The 20086-nt window shown below is 34.1% G+C and overlaps 2 protein-coding genes and 1 long non-coding RNA gene across 3 annotated transcripts in view; 2 read left to right on the plus strand and 1 right to left on the minus strand.

The window, feature by feature from the left end:
• The first annotated feature begins 220 nt into the window (after positions 1-220).
• On the plus strand, positions 221-12462 carry Sar1 (Secretion-associated Ras-related 1). Its single transcript, XM_071595981.1, has 6 exons — positions 221-343; positions 872-922; positions 1339-1458; positions 3917-3982; positions 7478-7713; positions 11499-12462. Exons 2-6 carry the CDS (start codon positions 880-882, stop codon positions 11613-11615), a joined length of 582 nt encoding a protein of 193 aa, XP_071452082.1. The 5' UTR covers positions 221-343; positions 872-879; the 3' UTR covers positions 11616-12462.
• A 3269-nt stretch (positions 12463-15731) lies between these two features.
• Positions 15732-17363, minus strand: LOC139697315 (3-hydroxyisobutyryl-CoA hydrolase, mitochondrial-like). Its single transcript, XM_071595982.1, has 3 exons — positions 17157-17363; positions 16074-17076; positions 15732-15958 (listed from the first exon to the last, which is right to left on the minus strand). Exons 1-3 carry the CDS (start codon positions 17172-17174, stop codon positions 15831-15833), a joined length of 1149 nt encoding a protein of 382 aa, XP_071452083.1. The 5' UTR covers positions 17175-17363; the 3' UTR covers positions 15732-15830.
• Positions 17364-17429: 66 nt separating this feature from the next.
• The window catches only part of LOC139697317 (uncharacterized), a 31259-nt gene continuing 28602 nt past the window's right edge, over positions 17430-20086 (plus strand). Inside the window, exon 1 of the long non-coding RNA XR_011702749.1 lies at positions 17430-17555. This is a non-coding gene — a long non-coding RNA (uncharacterized lncRNA). The remainder of the gene's footprint in view (positions 17556-20086) is intronic.

The raw sequence follows: 20086 nt of genomic DNA on the forward strand, positions 1-20086 counted from the left end.
TGGCCTCAGAGATGAACGGCATACTTAATGGCTTAAGTATCTAAATTAGAGCCAAGTACTCAATACTTATAAACAAAATATTTTCTTCAGAAACATACAATTCTGTACTTTCATTCGCAGCATCATCACGCATTTCCAACATATCGCGTCATCTGTTATGGACCTGTCATTGCACGTGGAAAATAATTATTCAATTGTTTTCATCCGAATACCCGGATAAGTGACGTCATCGATTGCCAACTGTTAGCGAGAGTGACCACAAGATCCGTAGGACAATAGTGCTGAACACAATTCCATTTTTACTGAGTTATCACTGCCTTGTATTTGTATTGTAAATAAAAAGGTATGTCAGCAGAATTTATCAACCAATGTCTTTCTATTATGCTTGTATTTGTAAGTCTTTATTTCATGATATTTTGGTTGCGAATGTTGAACTGTCGCTGAGATGCCAACTAGGCTGAATTATACAAAAATGTTTATCCTGGACCACTGCAATTAAAAATATATGTTTTCAATGATAAGAAATGCCTTTCGATTTCTGTGTGCTCTCAGTTCGCGATGATACGATTTTGTTGTAGCATATAAACATACCCATAATGTTAAAAGAGCTGAGTCACAACAGTTTATTGGAACGTAGTTTAAGCTTATAATAATGTGAATATAAAATTTTAATGCATTCGTTGCATTTTTTGACGCATGAAATACAATTTTTTTGAGGAATATCGGTTGTAGCTTGTATATTCGAAGCTTCCGTATTCAAAACATGAAGCTTGTCAAGCATTTTGTTTTGCTCTATCAATTAGTGTGAAAATATACTATCATATATTATCCAGGGCACTTGATTAATGCTACTGCATTTTATTTTTTCTAGTTTTCATAATGTTTTTGTGGGATTGGTTTACTGGTGTCCTTGGTTATTTAGGTAAGTTCTATGCATCAGAATTGTTATTAAATGTTAAGTGTTACCTGAATATGATTCCTGTGAAGTAAATTCAGTAAGTTAATGACTTAAATTCTAAATAAGGGAAAGGAAGGGTGGTTTGATCAAAGCTGCATTTGGTTTGTCATCATGAATTTACTGCTTGCTCCCATAATCTTTTTTGCTCTTGCCATTCTGGTATTCGCTATGTCCCCACAACGAGGGAAGCTTTCCGTATTTGACGATACCATGTATTTAGGCGAAGATACCTTTTTAAATCAATGATGAATTACCATAATATACTCAAGATTGCACACTTGACTAAGATTGGTTATTTGTAGATAGATAGATGTCTTTGTTTGTATAGTGAACGTGAAACTATGATACTTGATTTATGAAATTGTAATATTTTTTCATAGGTCTTTGGAAGAAATCTGGAAAACTTTTATTTCTTGGGTTAGATAATGCTGGCAAAACAACGCTACTTCATATGTTAAAAGATGATCGTTTAGCACAACATGTACCAACACTTCATCCAAGTAAGTAACTATACATTGAAGTACCATGGAGTTTTTCTTGATCCAGAAATGTATATTTAATTCATGGATATTTTCCCTGCGTTAATGTTTGTAGCCGATGCCGTTTTTGCCCAAGTTATATCGTAACATTTAATGCTGTGTATTTCTCGGAACTTGAAATGAAATCAGAAAGCTTTCTTTTGGACGATGTATTTTTAGCCCAGTCATTTTGTTATCAATTGATGCTAAACCCACTGATGTGATAAAAGGCAGGCTAGTCATTCAGTCAGAGATAGGAATCTCTTTAAAGTAGCCTATCCCCCACAATGACTTGCCTACCATTCTTGGGTGGTGTATCTCCACATTCCTATGTGCCAGAAGTCACTAGAAGATCCCACTTATTTTTTAATACCTATTTAAAATACTTACAAATTCCAATAGAATAAAGGGATACTAAATTCAACTCTGCAATATACACTCATAATGATCGACAATAGTTATTTACTTTACTACTGTACTTTTTTATTTTACGTAGCCATATCCAAAATTTAATACTAATTTTAATGATAATTATGTGTTATACTGAATAGTTAAAATAAACTTGCATGAGAATAATTATGAAACAACAAATTTATATTAGATGCACTTTGGCCCATTATAAATTGTGAAGGAACTGTCTGGGTATGTAGCTTCCACCTGCTCATAGATATCAGTAATAAAGTATCATCATTGTCCTTGTCCAACTCCAGTTTCCCAGGTGTGTTGTCATGCATCTTCCCTCTTAGTCGATAATGGTAGCATCTTTTTCTCCCACATATTGCCAGCTACTTCCTTTTTCATCAATGTTAATCATTATTTGGTAGATACATCTTCTTTTGGTTCTTCCCACTGGTAAATCTCTCTCCAGTCAGTATTTGGCTGTTCTCTCACCTTCCATTCACTCACCCTGACTGAGTCAATTCGGTCTTAAGTTTTTTTATTTTCTTTGGGGGCTTCACATCTCCTGTTCAGTTTCAAAATAATAGCCAAGCATATTCCTAAATAAACATACATCCTGAATGTGCGTTGTGAATTCATGAAAATCCATCCAACCATTCTTGAAATTATTTTTCAAGTGTGTCTTTTGAATGAATTATTCCGACTACTTATTTAGCAATGTTTCTTATTGTTGCCTGGTTGCAAATTGGTGTTTTTGACTTAAACACATGCTCCTGTGAGTGATAGTGTAACTTTTGACTTGGCTCCATTACCCAAGGTCTCGGGATCTTATTTGTCATAAGTTATTGGCAAAATAAATCATTTACAAAGCATTTTTTTCCATAAAAAAGTCAATGTTCACAGTAATTGTATAACAGTTTTTATTTATTTTGCATTCATTTACATTTATAACTTATTTGGTGTACATATTCGTTCCCCATGCCTTCCTTGTCAACCCTTCGGTCATCTTATATTCCTAATAAATGCATCCAACTCTTAATGTATTCCCAATCTCATTCTCATGGTGCAAATTTTGCTCCAAACAGCTGTATTCTCTTTTAAACTTCTCTATTCTTCCTTATTTCTAATTTTGAATGGTAGTTGAAGTTTAGTATCCATAACAGCCCCTGTTTTAAAGGCTTTTCGTTTTGTCTGCTTTACTGTTAGTCATGATTAGAAACCCATTAATAATAAAATGTAGTCATATAAATGATTTCATTACTGATTTTGGTGCTTTTTATCTTGTGTTCATTCAGCTTAGTTATTTTAGAGCCTTTTTCATCAAAGTCAGCTTAACTTGTGCTTTTGACACATACATCCCCTACTAGTCAAAATTTGTTCGAAATGGACCTGTCACACAGAAGACAGCAGGACTCACTAGTATGTTAATGAATAAAGATGAATACGACAAGTGAAAGTTGGCCTTGTAGATCTGAAATCATAGTGTGATAACCTTCAAGAAAATCTATGCAGATTCTTATTCTAGAGCACATGAATTCAGTCAAGGTAACTTTAAGTGCTGGATAAATCATTGCAATGAGTACCATGGCAATTCAAAGTTAAGAGTAGCAAATTATCTTAAATGCGGTTTAATCTGAGGTAAAATAGCATTGCTGTCTATCAAAGCAATGAATGAATGTGTATTGAGAGGGATAGCTAACTAACTTCTCATGCACTGTCCTTGGGAGATAGCTTGCAAATATTTACTAGATTTTATGGTTGTTTCGTTGCCATTTGAGTTAAAAGTGAAATGGATGACCAAGGAAAATATGGCATATTGAGACAATATTACCCAGCTACACTATTAGCTTTTATCTTAGAAGAAATAAGTTGAATTGGATTAGGTGATATGTAAAATGTGGAAGGTTGAATTTTATTATTCATATTCATAAGTTGGTCACTGAACAATTTGACTTGCGTGTTGAGGGAAGTTACTGGTATTATTAAAATGTGTAATAACTGTGACATACTCAAAACTATTTAGAGTACCTTTTTTTTACAGCATCTGAAGAACTTTCCATTGGAAACATGAGATTCACCACATTTGATTTAGGTGGCCATCATCAAGGTAAGTACATTTGTTTGCATATAACTTTTAATGTATTGATATGTATTTATGTATAATTTACAATTGTAGTATAATCTTCATCGTATATGATGTACAAAGAATGAAGACAATTAATACAACCTACAATTACAGACAATCATTATCATTTACCATTTTGATATGATCTTCATAATATGCAATAGTTGTATGAATTAAAAATTCGTACTTGGAATACTCATCCTGGTCCTGCTAAGTTAGTCAGTTCTAGCTTGACAGCAGGTTCCATGTAAACAAAAACGAGAGCAGAAAGTGTTGCAATCATAAAGCTACCTATACTGTGTCTTGCTTTGTTCCAATCCCTAATCCATTCTGTATAATAGCTGGTTTTTTATTCTCCCTTTTACAGCATTTACTGACTGTAATACTCTTAAATCTTCTGTTATGTCATTAAAAATTAGAGGTACAGTAACCTCCAATTTACTTCCTTGATTTGTATGAAAAAAATTTTTGTTATATACTTAATATTGTCCCTTAGTGTTAGTTCGTTTTTATTTTATCAAGTATTTTATATTTGTCATAATAATAGTGTCCTATTCCGATGGCATATCTATACAGCCTGTCCACTGACAGAAACTATAATTTTTGAAAGATAATTCTTCCATGTAGAATATGTGTATATTTTGATCTACCCTCCGATATTTTCTCTAGGATATTTTGCTGTTTATTTATTAGTATATTCATTTTTTTAGAACCAGTGGATCCCCAGACGGTTATACCATATCTTAAAATACTCTCAACCAGTGTAAACTATGCTATTTTGATAACATTCAAAGTTACAAAAGTAGTTATTTAGTGAACTTGACGAAGGATTTAATTTCATTTGTTATTTATTTTTGAAATTTGTTCACCAAAGGTAATATTTTGATCAATGACTACCCACAAGTAATTATATTTATTTACTTGTTCTAGCATGAGGCAATTACTGTTATTGGTAGTTAGTGGTTACATAGTGTAGGCAGTAATGTGATTGAATCTGTTATTGAATATCTACGACATCAGAGGTTTTGTGTTTCACAAACATGACTGGATTTTTTCTCATTGATAACAAGATTATTATCATGTACCCATTTACTGATATTATTTGAGTCAAGTTTCATGCTCTGAATAGCTGCTTTTAGTTCCCTATGCATCGATATGAGCACTGCTTCATCAGCATACAATATCAACTTGCAGAAATGACAGCACTTGACTTTGTCATTTATATATATAATAGAAATGGTGAAGGGCCATGAAAATATCCTTGTGGCACAACTGATTCTATCTCATGATCTTCACTACATAAACTATTTATTTAGTGACTAATTGCCTATCTTTTAAATAATTAGAAAACCAAAGGTGGCTGGGTCCACAAACTCCTGTATAGTATAATTTTTTTCACAAAATATTGTGATCTACTGTGTCAAAAGATCTAAAAATAGGTCTTATGACAGCTTTTTTTAAAACATTAGGGATTGTTACATTGCATATTGAAAGGGCCCCTTTTCATGTCCAGTATTCTAATGCCATCATGGCCCATTGGTTTCACTTCTATTTTGTGAATAATCTTAAGTATGTCATCCTCTTTTGATAAATTTATTACTATTCTGATTTTCTTGATTCTTTGTAGTTACCATACTCAGTGGAATTTTACAATGATCTTTCACGCTAGTTATTTCTTAGGTGAAATGTTGAGAGAATCTGGAAGTGATCTCTTTAACAGAATTTATTTGACCAAAATATCTTATTAGGTCTTTATCTTATGAGGGTAAAAAAGAAACTTAACATTTCCACCATAAAGATTTAATATTTCACGACCATGGTTTTGATGCTGCGCATCATCATCAGGTGATGATGATGATGATGGTGATTGAAACCATGATGGTGGTATATTAAATCTCCTTGATGGAAACCTGAAGTTTCTTTTTGCCCTCATAATGAAGGAATCCCACAAAGTTAAACCTTAAACTGTTAGTTCTTTACCTGTTTTGCATTTGGTTTTTCTTCCTGTTAAACTTGGTATAGTACTCCATATTGTCCTTATATTACCCCTATTTTCATTAATTTGATCTGTATAAAATTTTTTTAGCTTTCCTTATTTCATTGTTGACATAGTTCAAATATCTGTGGTAGTTTATTCTATGTATTTTATTAAAAGGTGAGTTTTTCCATTTTTAGAACAATCAATACTTATTTGTTATCGTTGCTAGCAGATAATTTGTCATCCACTCCTCCTGCAGATTCATACTTCTCATTTTAGTAATTTTTTAGATTTAATGTGTATATTCTGCATTAAATTTACATATATGTAATAATAATAATTTGGTGGTGTGCAGTTTAAGGTAGATTTAGGATGGAATCAGGCTGAAAAGCACTACACTTCTAAGACTTGCCTAACAACCTAACACCAATCTACAATAAACCTAGCCTCATATCTACACCTGCTTAGCCTTCCTCTTTCTCAAAAGCATCAATACCTTTATTTGCATTTTTAATTTCCCATCAACTCTCATTTCTATCTCCATTTCTTCTGATGTCCTTCTAACCCTTTTCTCCGCATATACATTGAAAAGCACAGGTGGTTAGGGACCTCTCTCCTGATACTGCCCATCCCAACTTTTCATCTGCCATGTGCACCTGAGCAGTCTGAGACATGTACAGGTTGCAGACGAGTCGATCCCTTCAGTCTACTTATTTTATGCAAGACTTTCACTAATGCTACCCAATTTGCTGTCAATTGCCTTCTCAAAATTCACAAATCAAACATTTACATCCAGGTTTGATTCTTTATTTCTTTATATCAGTAACCTCATTACTGCTATAGCATCACTTGTACCCCTCACATTTCCGAAACTAAACATCAGTCAGTAAGTAATCATTTGCTCTCCTCTACATCCTCATATTGATGGTCTTTAATACCATCTTAGCTACATGCTTTGAGTTAGCCCAGAAAAACTCTTCCTTCCGCATCTTTGTAAAACCGTAAATGGTTCTTGCAGAAATGTTATCTGGGTCCACAGCCTTATTTGATTTCAATTTTCTTAATGCTCTTTCTACTATGCTATCAAATATGCCTAGACTAAAGCTATTGCAATATATGTCATATTCTCCATCTATGTCTAAATTTGCTGATTTTATGATCAACTGAAAAGGCTATTGTATATTTATCTGCTGATTTGCCTAAAAATAACTCTTCTTGGTGGGCAGCATTCTAAACATGGACTGATCGGAACCCTAACCAGTAACATCGATGGTGACTAATGCACATGTAGCCCTCAAACCCACCCTCTCTCCTGAACTGCCTTCACTTGTTGCATGGTTTCATTGCCCTGGCTAATGCAAATGGATTATACATTTTTATTTATTAGTGCATATGGATTCTCTGTCCTCAAATTTATGTGCAAGAGAAAAGAGTTTGTACATTAGCATGATAAAGGTATATTTTGTGTTGAAAATAAATATTTTTTTCATTTTCTACAGCTCGAAGAGTTTGGAAGGATTATTTTCCAGCAGTTGATGCCATTGTCTTTTTGGTGGATGCATATGACAGAGGAAGATTTGTTGAAAGCAAAGCAGAGCTTGATTCATTGCTTACTGATGAGCAGCTAATAAATTGTCCTGTACTCATATTGGGTAATAAAATTGACAGACCTGGAGCTGCTTCCGAAGATGAACTTCGAAGTGTATTTTCATTGTATGGACAAACAACAGGGAAGGTTAGTATTTGATGCAGCATAACTGTTTGCTTCTCATTTTAGTGCTATCGTTAACTATAATTAGAGTAGTAGAGACCTCGTGGCCTAATTGAATATGTGAATTTTGGGTAAAAAAATAATTGCCTTAAGTGAAATTTAGTTACATTAAAGTTTTGATAAAACAGTGAACCTTATATGCCAAAGCATCAAATACCCCATGATATCTGCACAATATTGATTGATATCTTGGAGAAAAAATTAACCTGGAAAATAAGTAACAATTAATATGTATTTTTAAAGTAAATAACATTTTGAAAGAAGATAAAAAATCCTGTTAGTATTTCCATTCACATGTTCAATATCTCCATAGAAATGGTATAAGTTTTTATATTTAAGGTTAAACACTTGTAATAATGAAATCTTGATTGTTCAAATCAATTTCTCCGGTTCAGAAAGGCATGCTGTAACAACGGTTTCACTTTTTTCGCATCTTGGGGTAATCCTAGGGAAAATATGTTTAGGATGAAAACCTTGCACTTTCTCCCATGGATTTGTATTTTCCTGTGATTTATTTCATTTTCTTCAGGTCTGGAGAATTTTCATGTTCTTCTAATGTAATCTTATACCCCTATTTTAATTTTAAAATTGTGAAATATCCCACCATTCATGAAAAGCAAGATGGCAGTTGATGCAATTTATACGTTGCAAATTACACAAGTATGGATAGTACATAAGTTTAGACTTGAAATATGCATGTTGTTTTATTTGATTCCTTAGCACACATTTTGATTTAAAAATATTTCTTATTTTATGATAGGACATTACATAACTATCATAGCATAAAAAATATACATACCAATCATTTTCATGGTTGCAATTCAAATTGCTTTCAAAGAAAGCAATTTCATAGAATGGCACATTTCACACGTAACATTAGTTGATACCATAAGGATATTTTATTAAATTTTCTTTGGCTAACATTTGTAGCTACTTTGTTGTCTTCAAGATGACAAGTTAAAATTGCTATTATTTTCTGTGCTCTTACTTTGTGGTTATCTTGTCACACTTCATACAATTTTATTTTCACCTTGCATTTTTTGTAAATTCACTTAGTGTGGCACTGCTAATGTCCATAGTGAGAAATTTTATTTTAAAATTGCAAATAAATTGAGAAAATCATTATCTAAAAGTGATATAAACAAGATTTTCCAAAGAGTTGACTTTTATATGGGTACTAGTGTTCCTAGATAAGGAACTTGATTCACCAATATCGGTGTTAAACACAATAGTAAAATCCTGTTAAATTATAGCAAAAGGTGCTAAGGAATGACCCATGGTTAAAAGGCTGAGTAAATAAATTACTCCAATTATTATTTAGTTGGGGGAATATTTAAGACATGGTTTCCATCTTCCATAGCTGCATGCAAACTGATAATTAGTTTTGTGAAAAGGAAAGCCTTAAATAGTGTTTTAAGAATGGGCATTGCTCTGCTTAATTATGAGGATTGAATCTTCATCTATCATTATTGTTATCAGTATTCTACCAGTTAAGATGGGCTTTGGTTGGGTGTAACCTATACGATTGTACAGTAATTCATTTACTGGCCTCTGCTAACAAAAACACAACCAGGCACTACAGTAAGTCTCTCTTCAATTCCCCAGACTTCTTTCCTCCCTTCATTCCATCCAACATGCACATTCTATTCCTTTCCCTTTCTCATTTGCTCATCATTCTCCCCTATATCACAGTCTTCAACATCCTATTGCCAATCAGAACACTCTGAATACACGTACATCTTTTCTGCCTTCACTGGATTCCTCCCAACAATCCCCTCTTCCACATGCCTAGATAGTTTTGATTTCTGTCCATTTTACCTTTTCCATCCCTCTCGTCATCAAAATTTCAAAAGCCTATCCACACCTGTGGTCTTTCTTCAATTACCATGTTTTCATGCTGAACGAAATCATGTTCCATGTTAAATTTTGATAAGCCTTTTCTTAACATTCTTACTCAATGTCACTTACTCAATGCCACTATCAATGTATTTATCTATTATTATGTTAGGTATATATTCACCTTTGCTATACATTACTTTTAACAATAATATCATGTATTTAATTTATGAAATCAGTAGCATAAAAGCACAAACCAAACCATAGCTTTCATTCGGAAAGTTGGGTTCATTGGTGAGGGTAAAGCTTACCTAGTAAACGGCATTTGAAATTCACACATCTGGGATTCTGCCTTTTGCAGCATTGGGGAAATCATAGTTTGAAAGTTATCAATAATTGGAGCAGCAGCAAATAGAATGCATGAGCCTGAAAGGGGCCTGTTGAAAAATAAAAGTAGTTTATCACATAAAATTAGTGGTGAAATGAAGTAGTTTTCACTTTTGCACAGAGGGGATTGAACTAAGCAATTACCAATGGAGCAGTGCTGTACATATTAGTGGTGCTTGTTTTATTTGAAGTATACCTCATCCATTAAAAATTCATTTGATCACATTTTGTTGCACATTCTGTCTGATAGTATTATCTTGTATGTTGCTTTGATAATGTAGATTTCCATTCCCCGTTAACCCTGTGAGGGCTGCCTATTGAGTGAGGCAAGTATTCTGATGGAAAAGAGAGGCTTTGGATTCAGCTAAAAAGTTTTCAATTATCCAAAAATATAATAGGAATGATAAATTGGTGGACATTATGGTTTATTGTCATGCCTATGTTCAATATTTTCAAGTACAAAGAATATATTACCTCCTGTTTCATACTTATGAGTGAGACAAGTAAAAATAATTCCTGTCTGATAAAAGACTTCATATAGTTTTCAGAGAAACAGGAAAATGATGCTTATCATGATCGCAGTTTGGGATATCCTTTAATCAGTAACAAGCCTCATAGTGAATGACTCGTATATATTGTTAAATGTTTTCTTTTGCATGTTCACCAATTTTTGGATCCACTGATTCCTTTGTGTGGCATTCTTTAAACATGGGGAAAATTGACAAATTTAGGAATTTCTTTCACATTTTTGAGTGAACATACTACTGACTTTTAGTTGTAAATTGTAGTGTACTAAAATAGTATTTCATTGACAAACCGAACGGTATTAGGGTTAACCCTGTGAAATTTATCCATGATGGAAAGGAAACAAACTATGCAAATTTCACTTGAATAGAGATTTATTCACGACCCGGGTTTCAAACACTTAATGTCATCTTCAGGTGTGATGTCAGGTGTGATGAACACTTAATGTCATCTTCAGGACCTGAAGATGACATTAAGTGTTTGAAACCCAGGTCATGAATAAATCTCTATTCAAGTGAAATTTGCATAGTTTGTTTCCTTTCCATCAGTATTTCATTGGTTCAAATTTGTGATGGTTAAGTAGTTTTATCATAATTGAGAATGTATGTTGTTTGTTATTGTTTTTTTCCCAAAATGGCACTGTGACAAACATTTTGTTCCAGACATAAATATTGGAACATTTGTGATAACAAATGTCAGCTATAATTATGAATTTAATATGAATAGTAAAGGAAGTTGACGAATATGTAATAGGAAGAAGTAGTTGAAAAAGAATCAAGGACATCAAGTGAATAATGTTTAGATGTAATCGCCTTTATTATGTGAGCTTTATTTTGCTGTTTTTTGCTCATTTTGTCCCATTTTTTTCATTTTACTTTATTGCTTCAACGTCTGAAGGTGTGATTATAGGAAAATTGCATTATATCTTTGAGCAATGGTCAATAACTGCAACCCAATTTCTTCTTATACTTTTCTAACCAATTCTTAATCTTGAATTGCAGGGCAAGGTCCCAAGAACGGAATTGCCTGGTCGGCCACTAGAATTATTTATGTGCTCTGTTCTAAAAAGGCAAGGATATGGAGAAGGATTCAGGTGGCTAGCCCAATACATTGACTGATCATTTAGTTAAAAATCCTCAGATTCAGTCTTAGGGAAATTCAAATTTTGATGCAGCAGTCACTCTGTACTAGTTGTGACTTGGTCCGAAAAACAAATATATTGTGTGTTGCAGTGTTCTGCATTGGGAGAGTTTTTTGTGAGTTTTAAGAAGTGGTAAGTTTTTAAGAAGCCTACTGAAAAGACCAAATAGACTCATAGGTCTCTGTAAATTGTGCACTTACATGCCTTAACCTGTTTATTTTACTCTTTCTATCCCGGAAGAAGGAAAAAAACACCAATATTGTTAATGTACTTTGGTTTATATCTGTTCTCTCTACATTAGCTATGTCATAAATCAAGAAGAATTCATTTGAATACAATTGCTCATTCACTTCGCAAAATGTGATTTAGCTATCCTGTTAGGTTTTCGAAGGTGGGCTGAGGAAAGTTGTTAATATCAAGTTTCTCCTCCAAAATGTCTGCATTGATGATGATATGAGTGTTTTATTCTCTCAAGTCCAGTGTGTCTATTGGTGCTGGAATGTTTATGCTGAATAATCACCATTTAACCCACAATTATTTACAGTATCTAAAAAGACTTATATTCCCATCATGTCATTGAATGTCATCAAGATAAAACTGTGGTGAATCAGTTCTACATGTCTTTGGTTTTACAATTTAAAACATCAATTGTCATCTCACAAAACTTATGCACTGTACTGAAATGCCTTGAAATAATTGTTTATGAACTACTCAATATGCCAAAATTTATAATTAGTCTCAATTGTATACTTACGCTGGCAATGTTTCCATCATATTTTTGTTTTGTATTGGGGCTAATAAAGCGGTTATTGATATGTGTTAAATTTTCTACATTGATTATTGTTGTATGTGTGCTTTTCTGAAATGCTTCTCTTTCATATGAAATATTTCCTTTCAAGCTTTTAGGAGTGTTTATGTGAGCTTATTTCTTTGTTATGGGACCATCAGACCTAATTGTAAGCTTCTGTATTAAAGTACCATTACATTTGCCTTTCTCCTTAATTGAAATGACTTTATTTAGACAGCTGTGCTTCCAGTTAGGTTTATCGATTAATGTTTATCTATTTATTTTTGAAAGTTAAAATTTTTTATTGAATGAACTAATATTTCATAGCTGTAAACAAAGAGCATTTGCTGTGAAAATGTATCAGTTGGAATTTATTGTACCTATTGATCGAGAAACTTATAATAAACCACAATATCTGATTGTTGGTTTAAATATGATGTTGTTTTTGTGTTGTGCTTTTGGTGTCCATATCAAGTGAAGAAGATGATTTTTTGACAATGAAAAATGAGCTTGGGATCAGGAATACGCATTAGAAACTGTAAGGGTTAGATCTTTTACTGTAGTAGTAATTTATTCACAAAAATTACTTTGTAGGAAATATCTGGCAGGGTAGGAAGAATACCAAAGAAAAAATAATAAAATTGAGAATTTGAATAGAAGCTATGCGTAGTTGGTCGAAGCTGAAGGGGCTAATGTTGGTTTAAGAGAGGGAGGAGGAATTGTTCATGGATTCATAGTACAAGGATATTAAGACATTTTAGCAAAGAGAGTACTGAGTGATGACTTGGCTTATGTACCATTTGTGGTTCACCGTTTGGTTAAAGTATGGCACTTAAAGCTTTTATTGCATTACTTTAAGCAACAGTGATGGCGCATGAGGCCTGCCACCATTCTGACATGAAAAGTTTGATTGTTCCATTATCTCAGTTGAAGGAAGTTAATCATTGGGAAAAGACAGTGGGTATCTTCATCATTTCTTGTGTTAGTGTAAATGTCTGACAAACGACGAGGGCCTAGTGAATAATCATTTTAAAGTGTACACTTTCCTGTTAAAATGCAATGGCTAATAGTTCTCATATCATGGCAGTACATTTATTCATTTAAGCGCACTTCCTTGCTATGGTAGCCATTAAATCATTGTTATGAAAACTTTCAATAATGTGGCTATGCCGCTTAATGGTAGGTTGCCTCCAATGACTCTGATAACCGTGCAGACCATTCAAGTTCTTCATCAGATTCCTACTCTTTCTTGAATCTACATGGTATGAGTGATTCTATCCAGAGCCTAAATTATTACAAATTCTTATGACTAGAGGGATCAATTATAATAATCCAGAATAGTTTAAGAAAACTGAGAAAAGCTGGTAGATCGAGAAGTTATTTGTATGTAGGCCTGTTCATTTTGTCATAACTATTCCGAAATAAAGATTAATACAATGTGCAAAGTGGAGCAATTATTATCAATTTCCGTACTTGAGCTATTTTTCTGCCTAGCACAAGATTCGTTCCGTGTAAATATAAAATTTATGAAGGTGCACTAGTTTTCATGTTCCTGAAAGTCTGCATAGAAGTAGAAAAATTTTAATTTGTCTATAGTAATTACAGTAAGTTTTTCCCTGCATCCCTGAACTGTGTCATTTTAGTAGTGCACTGATGCTGATTTTGAGGTTTGTAGATATCCGCAAAGTTTGTGATAACACCGGTTAAAATTTAAATGGAGCTATAAATATAATTCTGGCCTTATTTAAAAGTATGTGCTGTTACAACAGCTAAAAAAGCCAGCCTTTCGGATAGATTCAAATGGCAATTACCTGAAATAAACCTACTTTTTTAAGACACATTCATAATTAGCAGTCCTAAATTGCATTTGACTGATTTTTACAAAACTTTCCACAAATTCTAAAGTAAATTACTACTAAATACTACTACTTTTACCCAAGAGGGCATTTCAAACTTGGTTGGATACAAAATCAACCAGTTTGCTATTTTCTCAGAGAAATAACTGGGGCAGCAATACACATTTGAAACTTTGTGTGGTAAGAGAATGAGTAAACAATTCTTCAGAGGTAATTTTTTTTGTGTGCTTTTGGCAGTCAATTGATTATGTTAATTCATTGTACTAGGTGGAATATCTAAAATAGTTGATACATTAATAGAAGTATGTTTAGATGCCTTGTTAGTAAAGTGAATTTTAAGGAAAAATCCTACCTGGAAACAATTTTCACTGGTGATGAAGTACCTGAATTTGCTTTCAATGGTAGATTTTGTGCTTAGCCAGCCAGCCGAAGTACATTAATCATTGGTGACCACACACAAAGTCAATGTGACAATTACAAGATTAGAATTGATGTAAACAAAAGAGGGTATCAGGTTTTCACGAAAATAGTGAGGCATAAACAGCACTAGTTCACGTATCTTGGAAGTATTTCGCACAAGGATGGTCTAAGTTGTAGGGGCATGAGAAAATTGCATCAGGGACAAGGTTGTACATGGAGGCAGGTAACTTACATGAGGATGTCATGAAAAGATAATAACTATAATGTGGAGCATAGTTATGTATAGTGTGAAAACTGTTTAGGCATAAAAACTATTGTTTCGACACTTAAACATTAACATCAGAGTTAAACTAAAAATTACATCCAGGGTGACAGGAAAAATATCAAAATTTTAATGCATTGCAATACAGTGCTACTTTTCCAGGAAATTTTTAAATGGTTCCCCTCATATGTTATTAAAATAGGAGTTCCTATAGAATGCCATTGGTTTTCTTGTTTATTTTCCCAAATCAACATTAATCACATAAGTTTTTGTTCTTCCATGTCTTTTAGTTTTGCAATAAAAGGACAAATTAATGTACCTATTCACTTTTAAAAGTAGTTATTTTCCTATAGTATCAGGGTGGCTTGCTTCTTGTAAGCATAGCCATTGCACAATTTATCCATTTATGGTATGCACAAGATTAGATTTTAATTTAAAGTCATGTTCCTTGTGACGGAAATTCAAGATATTTTGCGGAGAGAGTTGGGTGAAAGGAAACTGGAACTTATAAGACGTAACATTAATTAGGATGCATTCTAAATGACATACCAATTCAAAGGAATTCTAAAGTACCTGTGGTTACCTTCTTGGAAAGTTTCAACTGACTTATAAACTCTGGAATATTTGTCCCTACTGGTGACTTTCTCGTTAATTCGCAGATCAATTAGAAAAATTTCCCATTCACCGATCCATACTCCCGATCCTGTAAGACCGGACTACCTTTACAGCACATTAAACTTTGTTAATATTTATGAAGGAAAACAACTCTTTTAAGTTAACCAAAAAATACATCTTTATTAAAAATATTTAACAAATCTTGGAATAAAAGTCCTGTTTGCAGGAATTATAATGTATAATATCCGTTCATTATAATTCCAGCTCATCACTCGGCAGAGGGTCAAAAAATGAATTAACTTTGGCAGCGGTAACCTCCTCCAATGCAGAAGGCTTCCATTTTGGGCTGTTGTCTCTATCAATTAAAACTGCTCGAACGCCTGAAATAATGTCAGATCTCAATCTCATTATTGTGAAGGTAATATTAGGTTTTAGAAAAGGGCTGTCATTTATTTCATGGGTACAAATTACGCATCTTGGGTTAAGTACACTAACCTTCGTAAAAGTCATGGTCTTTGCAGAATCTCTGTGTAAGTCTATATTCCATCGCGAGGCACTCTTGTAAATTTTTTGCGCTTCCTTCTTCCAGTTGCTTTAATGTCACTTTGATTGAAGTTGGAGACATCTTTTTTAGCGTAGTGAGCGTATCTTTCGCCCAGGGCGTGCCCTCCTTTTCTAATTGTACCAAGATTTCTTCAACTGATGGGGCCGAGAAACACTGGTTAATTTTTGACATATTTTGTGCTAAACTAAACGGCTGTCCGTTGTCAAACTTATTTGTATATTTCTTTAATATCTGTGGAACGTCTTGAACTGGATTTTTAGCATCTAGAAGGTCTTTTTCAAGTTGATGTACTGAGGAGCTTTCGGCATAATGAGTAGCAATCCCTGCCCGTAAAACATCAATACCTTTCAGTCGGTGGCCAGTAAGAGCAAGGTACAGCCCAAGCTTGCCTCCAAGTCTGGGCAAAAAATAACTTCCTCCGACGTCTGGAAAGAGCCCAATTGCAGTTTCCGGCATAGCAAATAAAGTTCTCTCCGTAGCTACGCGATACTGACCGTGAACAGAAAGCCCGACTCCTCCGCCCATTGTAATGCCATGAATGAATGCTATATAAGGTATTTGATAGGTTCCAATTAAATTATTCAACATGTATTCCTCACGGAAGAATTCTTGGCAAAGCGAACCTCCTTTTTTCCCAGCCTCAGTAACAGCACGAACATCTCCACCGGAACAAAATGCTTTTTCACCTGTACCTTTGATAATGACCATAGACTTTTCTTTCTCCCATTCCTTCAAGGTGGGAAATATTCTTCTGATCATCGACAAATTCAAAGCATTCAGAGCCTTAGGCCTATTGAGAATTATTACTCCTTTATCCCCTGATGAGTGAAAGATGACTTCGTCCGTAGTTGACATTGGCCTCTTCTTGGGGTCATTAAGCGTACACCATCTAGGTTGCCCTATTTTTAAAAAGAGCCTCCTGCATACATAATTCTGAAACATGACAGTCATTCATTTTATTGAAAAAGCAGCAATCTGTTAAGTAAGAGGAAAAAAAAACGCTATGCTATTACCATTCTGATAGCCAACATTCACTCTTCACGTGGGATTGAGATTCTGATTTTTATAAAATCGTCAAAAATATTTTTATAGACACAATTGTTTCATTCGATAAATTTGGATTAATTGTCATGAGGGGAAACGCAACTTTAAAAATACACTAATACAGGCTTGTTCTACCGCTCGCAGGAAGTAGTAAAAAAATGATATTCCATTAAGTTACTGACTCGAATTTCGCATTTCGCTTTTTCAGATTCGTTTTAGGACAGCATAAGCATGGCGGTGGAATTCGGTGTGCGTTTGAAAGTATAAATTTCAAGACATAGTTAGAAATAGAACAATTTGAGATATAATAAATTCACATACCCCTGTTTATTGAAAAAGAAGGTTACGAATCGGAAATATTGTTGAAGGTAGGTAATTTAAAGTTTTATGATCCATCGTGTAATTTTTCCTGAGAATGATGCAGACCCGAGCCATTATTAGTTATTTTCGACCGGCGATCAGTATGTAATCCAACGAGAGGTCAATTGTGCATGATATAAGGCACGTCAGTATATGAGAAATCACAAGCTAAACAAAGAAGTGAAATTACAACAATCTACACAAATATGGAAATAATCAAACTACATAGAAATATGTAAAAATTTACAACAGCTCTTATTAATTTACTCTAGCTGAAAATGACGTTCACACAATGCTCATCGCTGACACTTGGCTTAAGCCTCATAAGTCTACCGCAGCTGTCAATATTCCTGGATACAACTTCTATGGAAATGATCATATCGATAAGGGTGGTGGAGGCATAGGTGTCTATTTGAGAAAAGATCTCGCATTCAAAATAATATCAAAAAGTTGCTCCATTTAGTGCAAAAGACCTGAGTTTGCATTCTTAGAGATAACATTCAACCTACAAAAAATTCTTTTAGACATCATTCACCCAAGGTGGGCTACTTGTCCTACTTGGAAGAAGCCTCATCTTTCCACATTCTGAACTATAATCATGTTATTATTACCAGTGACTTCAATGGCATCTTCCTTTCCTCGACTTATGACTATAAAGTAATTACTGACTCTAAGTCATACCTTGGCCTTAGCATACCTCCCCATAATCTACCCATTATACATCTTCATCAACAACATGTCTTGATGCAATAATGACAGCCAACCCTGAAAAAATCACAGCATATGGGCAACTTTCTGCCCCAGGAATAACCATGCATAATGTATTATTTTTAAATTACTAAGATATCCTAAATTTAAGCAGGAATTCATTATTACTTGCGATTTCAAGTCCATAGATGACAATGACCTAGTATCCGATTAGGCTACAATTCTATGGCAATCTATAGAATGCATCAACGGCATAGATGAGGAAGTAGAACTATTTAATACCTTCTTAAATGACTTAGGAACATGCACCATTAAGAAAAATATGACTGCCAAAACCATGCTCCCCATGGATAGCAGTTGAAATACAAGCCTTGATGCCGTGATGCAGCCTATAGCCTCATTAAAATACATAAAAACAAAAAATTATTCAATGTCTACAAAAGACTGCACAACAAAACTAACCAAGTCATCAGAAATTCTGAAATCAGATATGCCTTCCAAATATCTAAAGAGCCCCTTGTCTCAAATTTTGAAAAGCTTGAAGCACCTTGATGTCAGCAAAACTAAAAATTCACACATCCCAGCTGCTGACATTTCTCCAGATAATCGTAGCCGTTTATTCACAACCCCACCGACGGAAATGATGCACAAAATGATTTCTTATACAATTTGTATAATTCTGGACCAACTCCAGTTTCTGCTGCAAGCTCATTCTAAATTTCTCCTGTTACACAAATGCAAGTCCTGCAGGCGCTTAAAAAAGTCCTCCTCAGATGGAGCTGATGGAATTTCAGTTATTCTGATAAACAATTTACTTCCCATGAGCTTCCTGTTATGACTCATGTCTTTAATTGGTCTATCCTAACTGGAACATATCCATCCCTCTGGAAACGTGCCCTCATCTGTCCCATCCCAAAAAAATCCACACCCACTAACATTGCCAAATACTGGCCAATCAGCATTTTGTCTCCTTTATCAAAAGCATTTGAGAGGCTCATTCATGAACAGATCTCAAAATTTCTCAATGAAAATGACTTACTTGATCCTCTACAATCAGGCTTTCAGTCCTATCATAGCACAGCTACCGCTCTCCTTAAAATAACAGATGACATCCGACTATCCATGGATTGCAAGAGGTGACAATAATGACTATCCTAGACTTTCTGAAGGCCTTCGACTCTATTGACAAAGATATTCTCTTAGAAAAACTTAAAATCCTGAATTTTTCTTGCTCATCTTCACAATGGATTTGCGTCTACTTAAGTAACCAATTTCAAAGAGTTACCACACCTAATCCATCCTCTACCTGGCTTCAAATACGCAGGAGTGTTCCACAAGGATCCATTCTTGGACCCTTACTTTTTTCCCTGTAAATAAATCATATTAATAAAGTAAATAATTAGGTGCAACCATTACCTTAGACTGAAGATGCAATTTCTATCTGCAGAAAAAGTAACTCATCCCTGCATTAACTGAAAAGGTTAAAGCACATTGCTCCCCCCTCCTCAAATATGCTTCTTGTATCCTCTCTTCTCATACCATTTTGATTACTGTGATGTGGTATACCAAGACCTTTCAGGCAAACTGAAAACCAAACTCCAGAGGACCCATAATTCCTGTATGTGGTTCATGTGTGATCTCAGAAAATACATTCATACTTCTGACTCATTTACAAGAATATCCTGGTTAAAGCTAGAAGGTCGCAGGCATTTGCATATTCTTTCAATTCTCTACAGGATATTTTCAAACCACACACCTAAATATTTATATAAAAATGTTCTCCCCATAAGCTCAATCCACAGCAGGAATACTAGGGGTAACAATAAACTTC

Source organism: Hetaerina americana, unplaced genomic scaffold (assembly GCF_022747635.1).
Source record: "Hetaerina americana unplaced genomic scaffold, ioHetAmer1.1.p SCAF_72, whole genome shotgun sequence".
Taxonomy (NCBI): Eukaryota; Metazoa; Arthropoda; class Insecta; order Odonata; family Calopterygidae; genus Hetaerina; species Hetaerina americana.

What these genes read in the sequence shown, in the direction of transcription:
- Sar1 (XM_071595981.1), top strand. Translation starts at nt 880, where the DNA reads ATGTTTTTGTGGGATTGGTTTACTGGTGTCCTTGGTTATTTAG. An exon ending in TTTAGGTGGCCATCATCAAG is followed by an intron (nt 3,983 to 7,477) that starts GTAAGTACATTT and finishes CATTTTCTACAG; the next exon opens with CTCGAAGAGTTTGGAAGGAT. An exon ending in ATGGACAAACAACAGGGAAG is followed by an intron (nt 7,714 to 11,498) that starts GTTAGTATTTGA and finishes CTTGAATTGCAG; the next exon opens with GGCAAGGTCCCAAGAACGGA.
- LOC139697315 (XM_071595982.1), bottom strand. An exon ending in AGACCATGACTTTTACGAAG is followed by an intron (nt 15,959 to 16,073) that starts GTTAGTGTACTT and finishes ACATTATTTCAG; the next exon opens with GCGTTCGAGCAGTTTTAATT.